Consider the following 15858-nt stretch of genomic DNA (forward strand, 5'->3'; position numbering starts at 1 on the left):
TTTGATGGGGGGAAGAGGAAGAAGGGAGGGAAAAAGGAAAAAATTACTTTAGCAGCAAAATGTCCAAGGTTCTAACCACAATCAAATTAACGGATATCTGGCTGTAAAAAATAAGGTTGAAGGGATGCTGCCCTGATCCATTCATCTTTGCTAAAATAATTCAGCTGTAAAACGCCAAAATGTGACAGACTGAAGGACAGTTTTGTAACATAAGCAACTTCCTAGCTTGTCCTCCATGTTATTGACCATCGTTATCACTTAAATATATGTACAAGAATTAAGCCGCTTTTCTCCTCGTCCACATGCTTCTGGTCACGACCGCAAGTCAGTGCCAGTGGGCGTGCTAATCCCATCAACAGCTTTCAAAGTGTGTCTGCTCCACTATTACCAGAACAGCCCACGCCCTGTTCTTCCCACCGGTGTCGGCGTGCTCTGCAAGGGAATTTTTAATGGTCGGCATTCTGCTTGTCTCTCATCCAGGCTTGGATTTGCTCTTTAAGTTCTGGCACTAGTAGTGTAAAGAAGAGAAAAAAGAATTATTAACTTTGCAGTTAAATTATTTAGTAATACTACTGTAAGAAAGCTCCTCGTGACCAATAGCAATTTCTTTTCTAGAAACCTGATCATGAATATCTAGTTTTCTTCTCTATCAATATATTTCCTGCACAGCTTTGAGTAAATGAATTACTCATTTACCTAGCGTAACAATATCCTTTAGCCTGGTAGTTATGAAGGCAAGGGTGTGTGGCTCCCCCTCCCCCCAGAAAAAGGGAAAACAGAAGGAACGAAGTTTTCAGTGCAAGTTAAAAGAACCGTTAACTAAGGCCTCAACATAATCTTCGGAAAGTATACAGAACAAACCGCACACAAATTGCTTCCCCCAGTCAACAGTTCCACTGCTAACTGTTAAACAGATACCTGGTTCCAGCATATTTTCTGTCAGCGTCTGACGATTGAAAGGATCGGTGGAAGAGTTCAACAGATGCCTCAGGATGATTGACCTGTCCATAATAGTTCCAGATGGCAGCCTCACAGGATCAGTCATCAGAGTGTCCATAAGTGGATCTGAGGGCACAAGTGTTTTCAATTTAGTAAGACAATAGCTACAAATTTTATCTGCGCACAAAAACCACAGTGCAGAACTGAGATAGTCAGGGTCCCCAAACAGGTATATCACGGACGTTAAAAAAATGGTTCAATTGAGCAGTGGACCAGCCTTATATTGCTTTTCCCTTTCTGAATTGGGACTAAGCATCAGCTATTTTCACCCTATTTTCAGATTTTGTTTTTTTATTACTGTTTTAAAGTACATGTAAGCAAGACATGGATAGGACAAACCCAGGGAAAAGCAAACAAATTCTTAGCTCTCTGTATTTTACTTAACTACGTAATTGAAATAGAGCAGGATGCAAGGCTTTATAAACAATATTTAGTTTCTATTAATATATACTCATATTTAGAATCAAAGTAACAAAACACACCCCTCTTCTCCTAAAAAGTCAGTATTTAGAAAACTCAACTTGCCTCTGAATTCATCTGGAGCATCACTGTAATCAATTTCTGCACGGGCATTCTTGGCAACAATTTCTTCCACTTTCTCTGCCAACAGTTTGAACTTCTCTATCGCTATGGTTGACTTGATTCCAGCCTTTCTCATCTTTGAGATAACCTCCTCAAAGAGCTCTTTACTGTAGGACCTCTACAAGCAAAGCATAAAAAGACAACTTTGCTGACTTGTAGTATCCTAACATGCCATAAAAATTCTGAAGATCTTTTAATGCATTTTTAAAACTTCAGAAGGAGAGATCAATGAAACCTCAACATTACATGAGACAGAAAAGTAGTATGCAGATGACATTTCATCTAGCACCAAAATGTCAACTCTGGGGTAGACTTATGCTTTTTTACTGGTCATCACTACTGTAGAACTGTTCAAGACCAAAAAAAGGCAGTATCACCTAATCAAAATGAGTAAGGCACTTGGAGAGGATGACTATAACTATTAGGACTGTTCCTTAGATAAAACATCTGTCAGTATTCTTGTTCTCGCAAGTCTTTGATGAAAATATAGCATAAAATGAAAAGTTTTTTTCATTTATTAACCTCTCTGATAATGTGCAAGGCAGTACTGGGAAAGAAGTGATTCTTTCTCCTAACTAAAACAAAAATAAACAAAACCCCCACCCCATGATGTTGCAAAAATAGTAAGGCAATGCTTACTGGAAACTTGCCAACTGGTGCAGCAAGGAGTGCTTTTACTGCAGTAAAGAACTACTTTTACTGTAGTAAAAACCAAAGCCAACCACATTTTCTTTTAAGGTCACAATGCCATGTTTTGATAGCAATTTTTATTAAAAGACTTATATTTACACTGCAGTGCAGGGCTGAAATAAATGACGAAACAAAACACACTAAGTCTCACAGATTTCTATTTTCTTTGGGGACTTTAGAATGTTCAACACAGCCCTACTTCTTTCATCTACACTACATCTCATCAAGAAATACCATTCACTGCTTCGGACACACAGTGCCCACCCAAACTCCTTTCTAGTCCACAGAGGAGGGCAGAACTATGGCAGTATGCCCAGGGCTTTATAAATGTTTTCAGATTCCTTCTAATACGTGCCGGGATTTGCAAATGGGAGATGTATCAAAATGCTTTAGAGAGACCCTGCCATGATCAAGCAACTTTTTGTTTATTTTGTTCTGTTTTTTTTCTCCTAATACCAGTAGCCATTAACCAACCGTGCATTTCTTTGGTGTTTCTTTCCTGTCATTGACAGTTTCCAAGATACTAGTCACTCCCTCTCCTTTTTATGAAGGGCTACTTTGTTAATTAAGCTTTATTCCAGTTCCCACACCAGCAGGCTTCTTTCTTTTTCATCTCTATGTCAGTGCTGTGCATTTTGCTGTGGCTAGCATCGATGAATGAGTGATGGGTAACATTCTCATTTTCGTATGTACTAAACAGCATAAAAAAATACACTGCATGCTCATTATACACATGCAAACACATAAGGTCTGTTTCAGAAGCATTACTGACTCTCTACAATTATCAGAACTCAAGTAATTCCAGAAGAAAGATCATGAGTTACTCTGATACCTCTGCTTCACTAGACATGCAAATACAGCTTGACGTATTGTAAACCAGCTTCCACTAGAATTTCAAGTAGCCATTGAGAACATTTTTTTCCTCTAGATTTTGAAAAGTTTCTATTATAAGACACAGGCAGGTACTGAGGTGATGCAGTAGTTTTACAACTTCACAAGAACACAGAGGTGAGCAATAGCTTACCTGCCTTAAGAATTAGCATTGTGCTCTGAAGACGACCATGAGGAGTTCAAAGGTGTCTCTGTCTCATGTACACTGTGTTTGTCAGTTTATTACACAGCCATTTAATAAAGCGATAAAAAAGGAAATACAGCATGGAAACTGCTAGTCTAGAGAACGAACTTTGGATTGTTAAATGAGGCTCTTATTCTCAGTCCCAGCTCTCCCTGTTTCAATGCGTTCTTGATGAGAAAGGGGGAGAGTAAAAACTCTTTGTATGCTTCAGTTTTCCCACTTGCAAAATTAGAACAAAGTAATTCTGCGAATTTACAATGTGGCTGTAGCTAATAAGCAGCTGACACTCAGGAAATTTCCTATGTGTGTGAAGTGCTCTAGATATTTATGTCTGTCTACAGGTTTGCAAAAACAGGCTCATCTACAAAAAGCAGACAGAATATGAACAGAGATTATCTGCTGAAAGAAAACAAATTGCAAGCACATGATGGAAACTGGATGGCAGCATTTAAGTAAGATGAAACTCTTCTAGCATATTCTGCCAAGTCCTGTTTGTCCACAGTGCTTTTGCCACCACCCCTATCTTTTTGGAGCTCACCTGATCATCAGCAATTGCTTTAGCAAAGCGAGCACAATCTAGCTGTAGGTAAATGTCAGTCAGTTGGTCCAATAGCTTCTTTGGTTCGAACCCGTACTTCTCAGGGTTTTCGACTTTCAGGTCACGGCACTTGGGGCCACACAGTTGCTGTAAGTTAAAGTTCAACATAGCAGCCAGTCGTGGTCCAAGTTCCTACATGAACAAAGTAAAAACACAGATCATGGCATGAAGGCAGTGATGAATATTATCACTAGACTTGCATACGGCAAGATCAGGAATTATTAACTAATAAAGTTATAATTTTGTAGACTTCCAGGAAGTGTCTTTTCTTTATGCATACTTTCCATTAAAATAAATAGTAATGCAAACAGCTTCTGTCTAGAAAGATCACACCATCTCAGTGACACAGATAATAATCTTAATATCAAATAACTTCATCAGCAATTAGATGGAGAAAGGGGAGGAGAATGGAGACAAAGGGCTATGAAACATTTCCAGGATATTACCCAAAAGCACATGTTAAAGAAGTTAGAAACCAAGTTAAATCTGAGCAGGACTTACAGGTCTGAGAAAAGGCTTTTGAACCTGCTTGGTAAGGATATGGAACATATCTACAGTTTCGGTTGCCAGGGCAAGATATGAACGAGACACGCGCTCATCCTGAGCTAGCTGCGATTGCCGAGCCTGTTGCTGATCCTAGAAAATAAACATTCAGTGGTTACAAGTCCACAGAATTTCCTACATCATCACCAATCCAAACCTTAACAGCCATAATGCTGACATGATCTAGACAGACAAAAGAACAGACTGCAATTCAAATCCAGATGTGATACATTTTTTAATTTAAGGTACAGCTCACTTTTACTACCTAATACTAAACAGAAGTCTGCACCAATTTTCCAGAATTCTGCAACACTAAAAAATGAATGCAAATGATATCGCAAGACTCCACAGTTATTGAGTCTGTTTATATCCTGTAACTGCTCCTCACAGCTGCAGAACTGGGTTATGCTTCCTTTCCATCCAAATGCCAATACTTAGAAACCAGCTTGGGATCTGAGAGTCAAGTGAGGTTCTTGCTAATTTATGTGCCATCGTAAGTAATAAACACTCCACACTGGAACAATCTGTAGATGATGTACCAGCTCATTTTGTCACTACAGTAATGGCTTTACCTTGCTAGTAGGCATAAACAGAAAAAAAAAGGCTTCAGAAGAGCAAACCAGAATAAGTTTAACAAACAAGATCTTTATAGCTTTTCTTTTCAAACTTTTTTTTTTTTAAATCAATAACCTTAAAATAGAAATATCTGACATTGGTGGGTCAACACACAGAATTATTGTTTAATCAGGCTAAGGTCTGTGGTGTAGCACTTCATTTGTCTGCATCGAATCTACCCAGGATCAATGCATTAGCAAAATAAAAGCTTCTACTCCTTGAAGTCAATTCAACTGGTGAGCATCTTCCAAAACCTCCTTCAAGAAGGTTAAAGTCTCAATTTTGACACTTAGAATTAAGTGCACAGTAATTTAAAACTTTATACTATTTCCACTTCACACCACACTCTTTGCCAGCCACAACATAACTAAGCAGAATGATGTTTTTTGCAGAACGTCATCCAGAGAGACCATGGCCGTACTGGCAGCGAGAAAAAGCATTGAGAACTGCTTCTCATGAGCAGCTCTTTGGTGCTGCCCCTTATTAAAAAGTTTTTTAATGGTCTTGTATTAAAAAAAAATTAAAAATAAGTAAAGAGCACTTTGAAAAACAGCTCTGTTCACCCTGGGCAGCAGGTCCCATTGCTCTTTATTCTTCATCTCCTCTTGCACTTCATGGATACGTTTTAGGGACTCCAGACTCTCATCCAGCAAGAAAGTTGTGTCATTTATCAGCATGTTGATGTAGCGAACAAACTGCTTCCCAGAGCTGAAAACATTGAAACACAGTTATCACGGCAGAGTAGATGGGTGTGCAGACCAGACTGCAACCCCAGCAACACTCCTTCTTGCACTGTATATTTCGAATAATGATCCCATTCCCCAAGCCAAGTTGATGTGGTGTCCAGAGCTCAGTTTAGAAACACTCCAGTTCTACTGGAAGGGGCTGCCATTTAAAATACAATGGAAAGCAGCATCACCCATTCCCAATGGTAGTGACCTCCTCAGGTCATTGCTTGAGCAGCTTGCATGACAGTAAGCAGCGTCATACACAATTTCTTACTCACTTGAACTCTTCCATAAATGTACCATGGTGAGCTATATTCTGCCAGAGGCTTTTGAAAATGGTGCTGATGTGGTAGCGGATCGTAAACTTGTCATAGAATTCGCTAGTGGCTCCAGTATGTTCAACATCTGAAAAAGAAAAGAGGTACCAAAACTGAAATAAAAACTCTTTCCCAATAGGATTCACCTGCACCACACTAACATCTCTCCCCTACTATCCCCAATGTGATGAGCTTCAAGCAGCAAGCTTTAAGAGATGAAATTCAATTCCCATTCAGAAGTCTCCATCTTAATCCCTATTAAAAGAAGGGGCACTGTCCATTCTCTAATCCAGAACCAAGTTCATTTTTGAAGAAAGACCCTCAGAAAACAAAGCTTCTTTATATTCAACTCCACTCTGCTCTTTGTCCCACAGTCTGAAATTTCACTAATAAGAAACCTCTGTAAACACTGCAAAAATAGTTGTTTCTATCAAGGCAAAAATAGTTGTTTCTATGAGCGCAAAGCCCTTTCAAAGCGCCCAAATCCACAGGACTAGCAAAACCAGTCAGAAGTTTTAAATCCTCCCTTACAAAACAAAAAACCTCCAGTTTGACATCTAAACACCGCAAAAACAATTGTCGCATCAGTCCACAGTGCTAGATTTGTCAGTGCACAGCAGTTCGTGTAAGGACTAAACTCTCAAAGTTCCATGTAATGCTATTTCCCCTGATTCCTGAGCAACAAAGCCTCGTCTTTGAAAGACCCAAGATCTACCTGATTTTATGGCTTGTTGGTTTTTTTGTTTTCTTGGTTTTGGGTTTTTTTCTGAAAAGGTTACAACAACTAACACAGCCTTTTGCCTTCGAATACTCGTTGCTTGCTGTACACTCGGTGAGCTATAGATGAAGCACTTACCTGTGTAAAACTTCATCAAGGAGGGGACTAACAGTTTAGTAGAGAGAGGATGATTCTCAATCATTTCAAAGAACTTTTGTGTCCGAGGCTGAACAGCTGGATTTGTCATGAACATCACTTCCACCAGCTTGGCTACTAAATAAGGATTCCGGATGTAGTTCTGGTTGCACAGCATCACAACAAGGAACATTACTATGTCCTGAGTACAGGGCTCATAAAGCACCTGAGGAGCATATCTGAAAAAGAGAGAGATAAGGAAAATAAAATGAAAAACCTTAACCCGGTATCGTCTACAGAAGATTTATCATATACATCAAGTAAGCTCAGATCACTCATTAGCCACAGGAAAAGTTTAGTCATTTTATCATAATTCCCCATCTTTCTCTACAGAAACTAGATTCTTACTCTTCCAAAAGGTCTTGCCAGCTGTTCACTGGAAGCTGAATTTTAGCCTGAAACACTATCATATTCTTTTGTTGCACTTAATAGCAAATTTGCTGTTAAGTACCCCTGTAACAGTGCCTCGGGAAGGCAAAAGTAAACATCTCCTCATCACACAACACAGCAAAGTCTGAATTTGAAGGTACATTTTCAGGAAGAAAGTTACCAGCTTCAGAACTCCAGGATTAAATCTGAATAGTATTCATGCCCATCTAAGCTGCTAAAACTATACAAATGCATTTCCTCCCAGCAAATTTATAAATGGGGGAATTTTCTACTTATTAAGCTATGGCTTTTTAAAAATATGATTCTAGTGATGATTTAACATCATCATGAGATCAAAAGGACTCAGCAAACTCCAAACCATAAAGAAAATTTTGCGGGGGAGGGTGTGCGTGGACCAAAAACGCTTCAACTTTCTTCCAAGAAAAAATTAGGTTAGAAGGGACTCTGGAGCTCATCTAGGCACTATATCTGCAGTAGCGCCTGCCAATGCCATAATCTTACGGCGGTTGTTATGAAAACACAACAGTAACTACAGAATAGCTACAAAACTACTTTCGCACCCTAAATTTATGTGCACACCACCTACTACAGGGGTAAATGGTAGTTCAAATGTCCCTTAGATATAACTTAACTTACTGTACAATAAAAAATAAAAATTCAGCAACATCTTCCACGTAAAACTCAGGCAATGCTGCAAATACCTTCGGAACTTCAGGAGTTAAAGGCAGTTTTATGCTGTAGAATAAAGAAAACAAACAGGACAGTAAAATAGCAGGGTTAAGTAGAAAGTGTCACAAGCTCTCCTGTGGAATTCTCCTATGGGAACACTTCACAGAAGTTCTGACACTGACTTTTAAAAAAAAACAAACACCAAAAAACTTATGTCAGTACTTCAAATGTACTGAACATATCCAAGAGCTGCTCTCCCCCACCAACTGAACCTTAAACTTTAAGACACATATTCCATGCAAGAATGTGTGTCACTGACAAAGTAACAATCACACAAGAATGCAGACACTGTAAAAAAATTAAACTCTAGAATTGCTAAATTCAATAAGCAATCTAACATGATCTTAAATACCTTTGATACAATTTACACAGACTATCCTGACACTCACTTGGGATAGGCAGGGTCAAGAATGCGAAGCATCAGCTGAATCACCATGCCATAGAAATTCAGACATCTCCTGAGAAAGTTTTCATCCAGCAAACCAGCATCTGCACAAGCCTTGCACCTCACCAGTTTCTGCAGAATATGGATACAAAAACTAATCCAGGGCAAGACAACATAAAAGGAAGGTCAAGCCTGTCCAAGCTAATCAATGTATCTGTGAATTATGACAATTATACAACAGTCTCTTCTTAAAATATGTTGTCATTTGAAGAAAACAGGGCACTTAAGCCCCAACATACAAGAAAAACCACACACATAATTCAGAGCTGCTGGGACAGAGGAAACTTTTACAAGCTTTATGGGAACAATGAAAGGAATAACAGAAGCATTGAAGTGGGAAAATGTGCAAGTCATATTGGTGATACAGCTGAGAAAATTTGTGTCAATTTATACTAGGAAGACCTATACAGGACAGACCTTCAAAAGAGAGGACCCCAGCGTACTCATCTTTGCAAGAATTCTACATGACATTAGGGACTCAAGAGTTCCATCTCCATCTCAGGCATGGATTGTGCATGCGTAACTACCCCTGAACAAATCACAATCCCTTTGCTGTTCTCTGTCCAATAAAATAGTAGTTTCTTCTTTCTCAAGAAGATGATTAACTGGCTAAGTTAGTCTTGCTGTTACTTTGAATTTTAAATTCACCATTAATGTTATACTGTATCATGACCACCATCTAGTACCGTACTCACATGGATTATAGATTCAAAAGCACCATTTTCAAGAAGCATCAGTGGGAAGTTGCGTTTAAAACATTAGGACACAAGGTAAACGTAGAGACAGGTTGACATTTAAGCGTTTAGTTGAGAACTGAATCACTTACAAACCTTGAGCTGTGTCTTGCAACGTTTCAGCATTTCTCGATGCCTGGTAGCCAGAGGAGAATCCTTCCACTGACTTTCATTGTTTTTCAAATCTTCAACAGTCCTGAAAGCCATATGCAGTAACTGGTTATCATGACAGAGGGGACAGGTACTGCCATCTACAAGACATTTAACCTACTTATCTGCTAGATACCAAGGAAATACTGAGAAGAAAAGTGGGGAAAAGCGCTAATCATTTTCATAGAAGTTTCCCCATCACCACAACAAGAAAAATTAATTGCTTTTGTAAATGCAGACTGAACATCTGCAGTGTGCATTCAAAGGCACCACATGCACTAGCTCCAACATATGTGCCTGTCAGACAAATCAGAACAGTGAAAAAAGGGATGAAACACAGAAGGGATCTATCCTGCCTGACAAACTAATTTTATCCATCGTATTAAAAAAAAGTCTTTGCCTATTTTCGTTTTTCACACTGAAGTCTAAAGTCACTTAAAGGAAGGTTAAAAGGAGTTAAATTAAAAGGAATTATAATTAACCCTAACACAAAGAAGGGCTGGTCCAGTTAACAACAGATACTTAGCGATCTCATTCATCGTCTAGTATGGGAAAGGAAAATGGAAAAGAGAATCAGCTAAGGAAGAAAAAGGTGGCTGACAACAGGACCGGGTATTAGAACCACCTTCCCTTTCCCCAGAAAGGTACAAGTCTGCATCCTCTGTCTTCCCACTCTCCACTATAGTAAATTATTTTTTTTCAGTTCTGTTCTACTCTTCTCATGCTCCACTACCCATAAAATTCTGGTTTCCAGAGGAGTGCAGTACATGAACAGTCTATAGTCTCCCTGTCAGCGTAAGGACCAGTAAATCAAGGTGGTTGATATTACACCCCCCCTCTTACCCATCTTCCCACTGCCCCATAAAAGAGAGAACTTAAATGTACATTACACACACCATTTACATTTTAAAAATCCTACGTATTCCCATATCTTAATCCTTTTTAGGAAGGGCAGCTGATTAGAACAAAATTTAATGTACTGAACTATACAAATATGGTCCCTTTTCATCCCCCCTCGAAACACAAATTCTTTCCCACATCAATCTCTGCCTACAGCAGAAAAATATCCAGTCTAATTTCTTTATTACCAACATCTAACTACATTGCCCAGTGTTGCAAGCAACTAAACAATTCATGGAAACGCTGAACGCTAAGCTCCTGTTGATGTCAGTAAAAGCCAAGTGCTCTTCACTCTGCACCACTAGATGCACACTGCTGCATAAGCAACTCCACAACAATTCTAAATAAGGAAAAAGAAGCAATTCCTTTTTCAAGCCAAATGTGTGGCTTATTTACAAGCCATCCACAGGCTGTTTTATACAACAATACTTTTTTCTTTAAGATATACTAACTCTCCATGCTCCACTCTCTGCAGCTTCCCAGGTTCTTGGCCTGTGTGTGCTTTAAAAACGAAAAATGAAATCACTAGAAACGCAATCCAAAAATCCTGTAATGAACTCATGGTATTACTGCCAAGGAACATTTACCGAAATGCAGTGAGTGCAATTATAAACAATGGAAAATACTGACGATATAAAAATCTGTTCTAATTTTAACAGAGTATTCTTCGAGGTTTAGCAACTATAAAAGTCTATTTGAATTTATGCCAAGAGAAATGGAAAACAGCAGGTATCTTCATGTCAACATCATAACTTTTATTTATATTTTTTTAAAATGGTAAACCACGTGCTGAATTACATGTACATCAACAATAATAAGAGTTTACTGCTGAGGGTTTCCCTCCTACCCCCATCGAGAGTATGAAAAGTTATCCCACCTCAGAAGCTGAGGGGAAAAGGTAAGTATCTTCCAGGACATGCAAAAGAGCTCAGGCACAACTAACAGTATCTTGTTTCTGAAATCACGAGTCATTTACAATGACTTGATTATCAGACATGTAACTTTATATGCACTCCTACAGTTATGTCAAAGATCCTGAGGCATTAATGTCCACACACCATCAACCACTCCACAGATTAGTTACAACAGTGTTAAATAACGTCATGAACCCTAAAATGCTCTGAAGATAATTCAATTACCTTTTAAACAGAATGGTCTTTTCACCAGTCTGAGCTCCTTGCGTAACTAACATCCTCCATCCCACTATTATTTGAATTCCTGATTAAAGCTACAGTCCCTCACTGTAAGCAAAAATCCGTAAGGGCCAAAAGCAGCAGATCAACAAATAGTTAAGATGATCTGTACTCAGCAACAGTTTTACCCAAACTGTCATTCTAATTTTCATTAAGTTTATAGGACTTGCCATCATGGTGAGAAGACAAAATTACTAGGATGCTAGGACTCTCAGATGCACTAGATAATTTACAGCTTCTAACCTGTTAAGTTCCCTGATGGCCCGCAGTCTACGTATGTACCGACGGCAGCTTGGCAGGATTGAGAGATGATGGGCATGCAGGGTTAGGAAAAAACATTCTGTTGGGAATTTCGGCTCAGAAAACGGAGACGGGTCCCTGTCTAGAAAACAAACAAACAAACAAACAAACAAAATTTTAGTATAGGTGAATGAAGTAGAGAAAATGAACTGCCTTATCTAGGGGCAAGACCTTGAACTCAACTTTCTTTAAAACAAGTAAGAGCAGACAGCATGAAGAAAAAGCACTTAGGAATGGGGAATTATTTGCTGCAGTCAAGTGCTTCCATGTACCTCCAGTACCAAAAACAGAAGGCCAGTAAATCCTTAATGTATCTCAATAAGAGTACTCACAAAGTTCAGCAATCCAGGCTGTAACATCCTCCATTGTTGCTTTCACTCTTGTTTCATCTGTTGGGAGGTCAATACGACACCTGGGATGAAATATGTACATGGGATCAACCGTTTCCAGCTTTATCTTCATACTTAGTTGCTGTAGTACCCATAAGAAGTTGAGCATAAAGCCATCTGTAGATACCAAACGATCATCTGTCTGTGGGGTAAGAACATAAACAGTTGAAGACGTAAGCTTAGAAGTACAAGGGTATTATCTGCTGCTTGAACAGCTTCAATATAAATAAAGTACGCAAGTTCAAGAAAAAGGAGAAATTATGAAGAATGGGGATCTGTATATGGGGAATGGGGATTGTGATACTGGAAAGGTCACTTACTAATTTACATACTGTCATTCTCTATGGTTCATGTAGTCATTTTTAAGAACACTAAACAAACATATGAAAAGTAGTAGACAACCTAAGAAATTAAAAGGGCTTAAAAGGGCCTCTTTCAAGAACGGTTTGCCACAGACAGCAACAGAAGAGGTTCAAATAGTTGCTGAGCTTCAATTCATAAGTTTTATCTTAAGTGTAAAGTTTCTATTCCTTCTTCACTGGAATATCACATAAAAATTCCTAGCAAGTGTTCCAAATGTTTGCTTTTGAAAAGGGGACTTGAAGACAACAGTGATGCAAACTTCAGTTGTTAGGATTCATGCACAGATTTTATCACAGGAAATGAGTGCAATGGATTAATTAAACGATGACAAAAATAACATCCCTTTTGTTTCACTGGAACCATGCCAGTTCATAGCTGCATTACTGCTTTTACAGAAACCATACAAAGCCTAGCAACTTACCAGCTGGGAAAAAAGTTTTGTAAATGCAGCCAATTGGAACGAATGAAGCCCCCATAGATTGAAGGGGGAGGGGGGGCAGTGCATAGAGTTGGGGAGTACAAAGCTTTAAACATCTAGTATGGAATCCCTGTTAATGAAGAGACACGTCAGTCCTAAGAGAGGAAGTAACATAAACTGATCAAATAGGTGAAACAGAATTATTTCAGGAATGGGAGATGTATCGAAAGAGATAAAGGCTGATGACAGGGCTTCCTGCCTGTTGTAGTAGGCATATCAAAATTCTTTTGTCCTTCGTTCAAAAGCCACCACTGCATAAGCCATCTAGCGCTATTTGTACAGTGACTAGGTCCGCGATGACAGGAAGAGCGTTCCCTTTATTTACCTGCATTTGTGCCTTTTTCATGTTGGCATTGACAATAGCTGCCATGTAATTGAGAGCTGCTTCTCGAGTTTCACCATTCAGTAAAATACTATGTAGAATCTTGAAGAGCTCTTGCTGGAATTTCAAGTAAACATTCTGTCAGGTTGCACATACTTCTCAACACCACATTCCTGCTTTCTGTTGCTCCATATTTTTATGTTCTACAACTGCCACAAAACTACCTAAAAATTCTGTTACAGTCTTATGTCGACATTATATGCATATATTAGTTATGAAATTAGTTACAGAGAAGATTTATATAGATTAGTGCAAGACACACACACACTCTACTAATACATTATGCATTTTTTTACTCATCCTTTGACATGAACTACAATCCGTGACTAACTGTTCTGTTATTTTCTGAATTGGCTTACAGCCTTAGAGAAATATTTGTAGCACTAATTTTTTTTCCTAATTCCCCTCAGCCATATTCTAACAGATTTGTTGTTTAATACAAAAGCTAGATTATTTTAGATTATATTCTTCATCTATGTCAAGAACAAAAAAGCCGTAATATTTTTGCAATTTTTTTTAAACAAGAGAATACTTACCCTTGCTAATTCCATGTAATGCTGCAAAGACTGGCTAACAACCCGGGTGTTCTCAAGAGTAATGGCAGGCCCTGAGAAGTACTTTTCAACTACTTTGTTCTGAAAGTAGAATGAATATTGGCAACTGTATTGAACATATTGGGGATGGAAAACAAACAAACAAACAAACCCCACCACGCTGCTATGAACATCCTTCTGTAACACTTACGTCATCTTCAGCAAAGACTGAGAGACTGAAGAAGGCTCCAAGATACGAAAGTCTTTGCAGCTCTCTTCCTGCACCTGTGCTTAAAGATTTAGGCAACCACAAGGGCAAAGAGACAACCTAGAAAACAGGAGAAATAGCAAGTTAATCAAAGCTGCCATGTCAGCCATGCTATATTATCTGCACTGTCACCCATCAGTGTCTACCATGTGCCCTCGATTCTTCAACGTCCAGTCATGCTGATAGCTAAATGGAAGCATCTCAGTATTTCAGCAATATAACCAAGTCACATTTAGTTTTTCTAAATTCTCAGGGAAAAGGACTCCACCAGTTTACGTAATTATTGTTTAGCATGAGATACTACAGTAGCCCTTGTTTAGAGTTCTGAAGAATGTTATCAATGTGGATCATATAATACTAACAACAAAATAAGTTTCATGGTTCTTTTGACTTGGGGGGGGGAGGAGGCGTGTCAGACTGGATACACTTACCAAACTGCACATAGGGTGTGTTTTCCCAAACTTGATTTCACAAAGTTCACATAGTGCCTATAAAGAAATCCCAATAAAAATTACTTTTGTAATTTCTAAGTTAACTGTCTGCAAATAAGAAGCTTAACATGGTAAACTACTGAAAGAGACAAACCTTCTTCCCTTAATCAGTGGAAAAACTTCCATCTTCTACAATGGTGCAGAGCTCCAAAAAGAGCTACAGCACACCCTGCACCCATTTTAGCTTTTACATCTGTTCCAAGTTGTCTCAAAAAAGCTAACATGTCTCACGGGATAATAAATTATTGCACTTATTTCAAAAATTAGCTCTGCAAATTGTTTGTTTGTTCAGCACATAACAATGCCTTTGCTGGACTCCTGAACTGCCTGCCACATGAAAGTCAGTAACAATAATAAATACAGCAATTGTTCTATACATACACCAAGGCCTTTGTCTTCTGAATCAGAGTGGAAAAATGTCAGATGAACACAGAAGCCAGAAACAAAGAATCCTATCCAAGATCTCTAACTCACTTTCAACTGCAGCACAGAAAAATGAAAGCAGTTATAACAGACGATTCTGAAAACACAAAAATACTGTAGGCTTTCACATATCCTGCTTCTCCTGTTCTCATTCTTCCATTATACCATAGCTAATAACTACTATTCAATCCTTTTGGTGTACACTGTGACAACTACAGATGACCAAAATGGAGTATCATTTTCAAGTAGCCCTTATATGTAGCCAACAGCCAAATTTGCAACAGTTCACAATTTAAATTGGGGGAAATTACAGAAGAGCAGATAAATGCAGAACCAGCAAAAATTGTTATTTTTGCAAAAGTACCACAGTTGCTTAGTCAGTTTGATTTGCGGCACCCCAGTCCAGCTAATTTCCTGAAGTACAAATTAAACCTGAGATGTAACAGCCTTTTTTGGCATCATACACTGAAGCTGCTAAAATCTGAAGGTGCTAGCTGGCAATGCTCAATTTAGCCAAGAATTTAGCTTTCTCTTTTGTGGCCAAGCATGCTTTTCAAAAGACTTTTTTGTTTTGTCAATAAAGCAGTAGGGGGGAAGCAGATCTAGGGCCTAAAGTATGCAGTTTAAAAA

At 38.6% G+C, this 15858-nt stretch overlaps 1 protein-coding gene across 3 annotated transcripts in view; it reads right to left on the bottom strand.

The window, feature by feature from the left end:
* Window positions 1-446: 446 nt before the first annotated feature.
* The window catches only part of UBE4B (ubiquitination factor E4B), a gene marked incomplete at both ends in the record, with an annotated part of 40784 nt that continues 25372 nt past the window's right edge, over window positions 447-15858 (bottom strand). For all 3 annotated transcript variants that reach the window (XM_082009435.1, XM_082009434.1, XM_082009433.1), the window contains 17 exons: window positions 447-508; window positions 919-1065; window positions 1525-1699; window positions 3885-4076; window positions 4446-4580; window positions 5666-5810; window positions 6109-6235; window positions 7004-7239; window positions 8087-8185; window positions 8569-8696; window positions 9455-9554; window positions 11845-11983; window positions 12234-12432; window positions 13457-13570; window positions 14050-14148; window positions 14258-14374; window positions 14746-14802. In XM_082009435.1, the coding sequence (XP_081865561.1) occupies window positions 447-508; window positions 919-1065; window positions 1525-1699; window positions 3885-4076; window positions 4446-4580; window positions 5666-5810; window positions 6109-6235; window positions 7004-7239; window positions 8087-8185; window positions 8569-8696; window positions 9455-9554; window positions 11845-11983; window positions 12234-12432; window positions 13457-13570; window positions 14050-14148; window positions 14258-14374; window positions 14746-14802 (2271 nt within the window). The remainder of the gene's footprint in view (window positions 509-918; window positions 1066-1524; window positions 1700-3884; window positions 4077-4445; window positions 4581-5665; window positions 5811-6108; window positions 6236-7003; window positions 7240-8086; window positions 8186-8568; window positions 8697-9454; window positions 9555-11844; window positions 11984-12233; window positions 12433-13456; window positions 13571-14049; window positions 14149-14257; window positions 14375-14745; window positions 14803-15858) is intronic.

The sequence above is a fragment of the Phaethon aethereus genome (genome assembly GCF_964289735.1).
Source record: "Phaethon aethereus genome assembly, chromosome: 21".
In the NCBI taxonomy this organism is placed as follows: Eukaryota; Metazoa; Chordata; class Aves; order Phaethontiformes; family Phaethontidae; genus Phaethon; species Phaethon aethereus.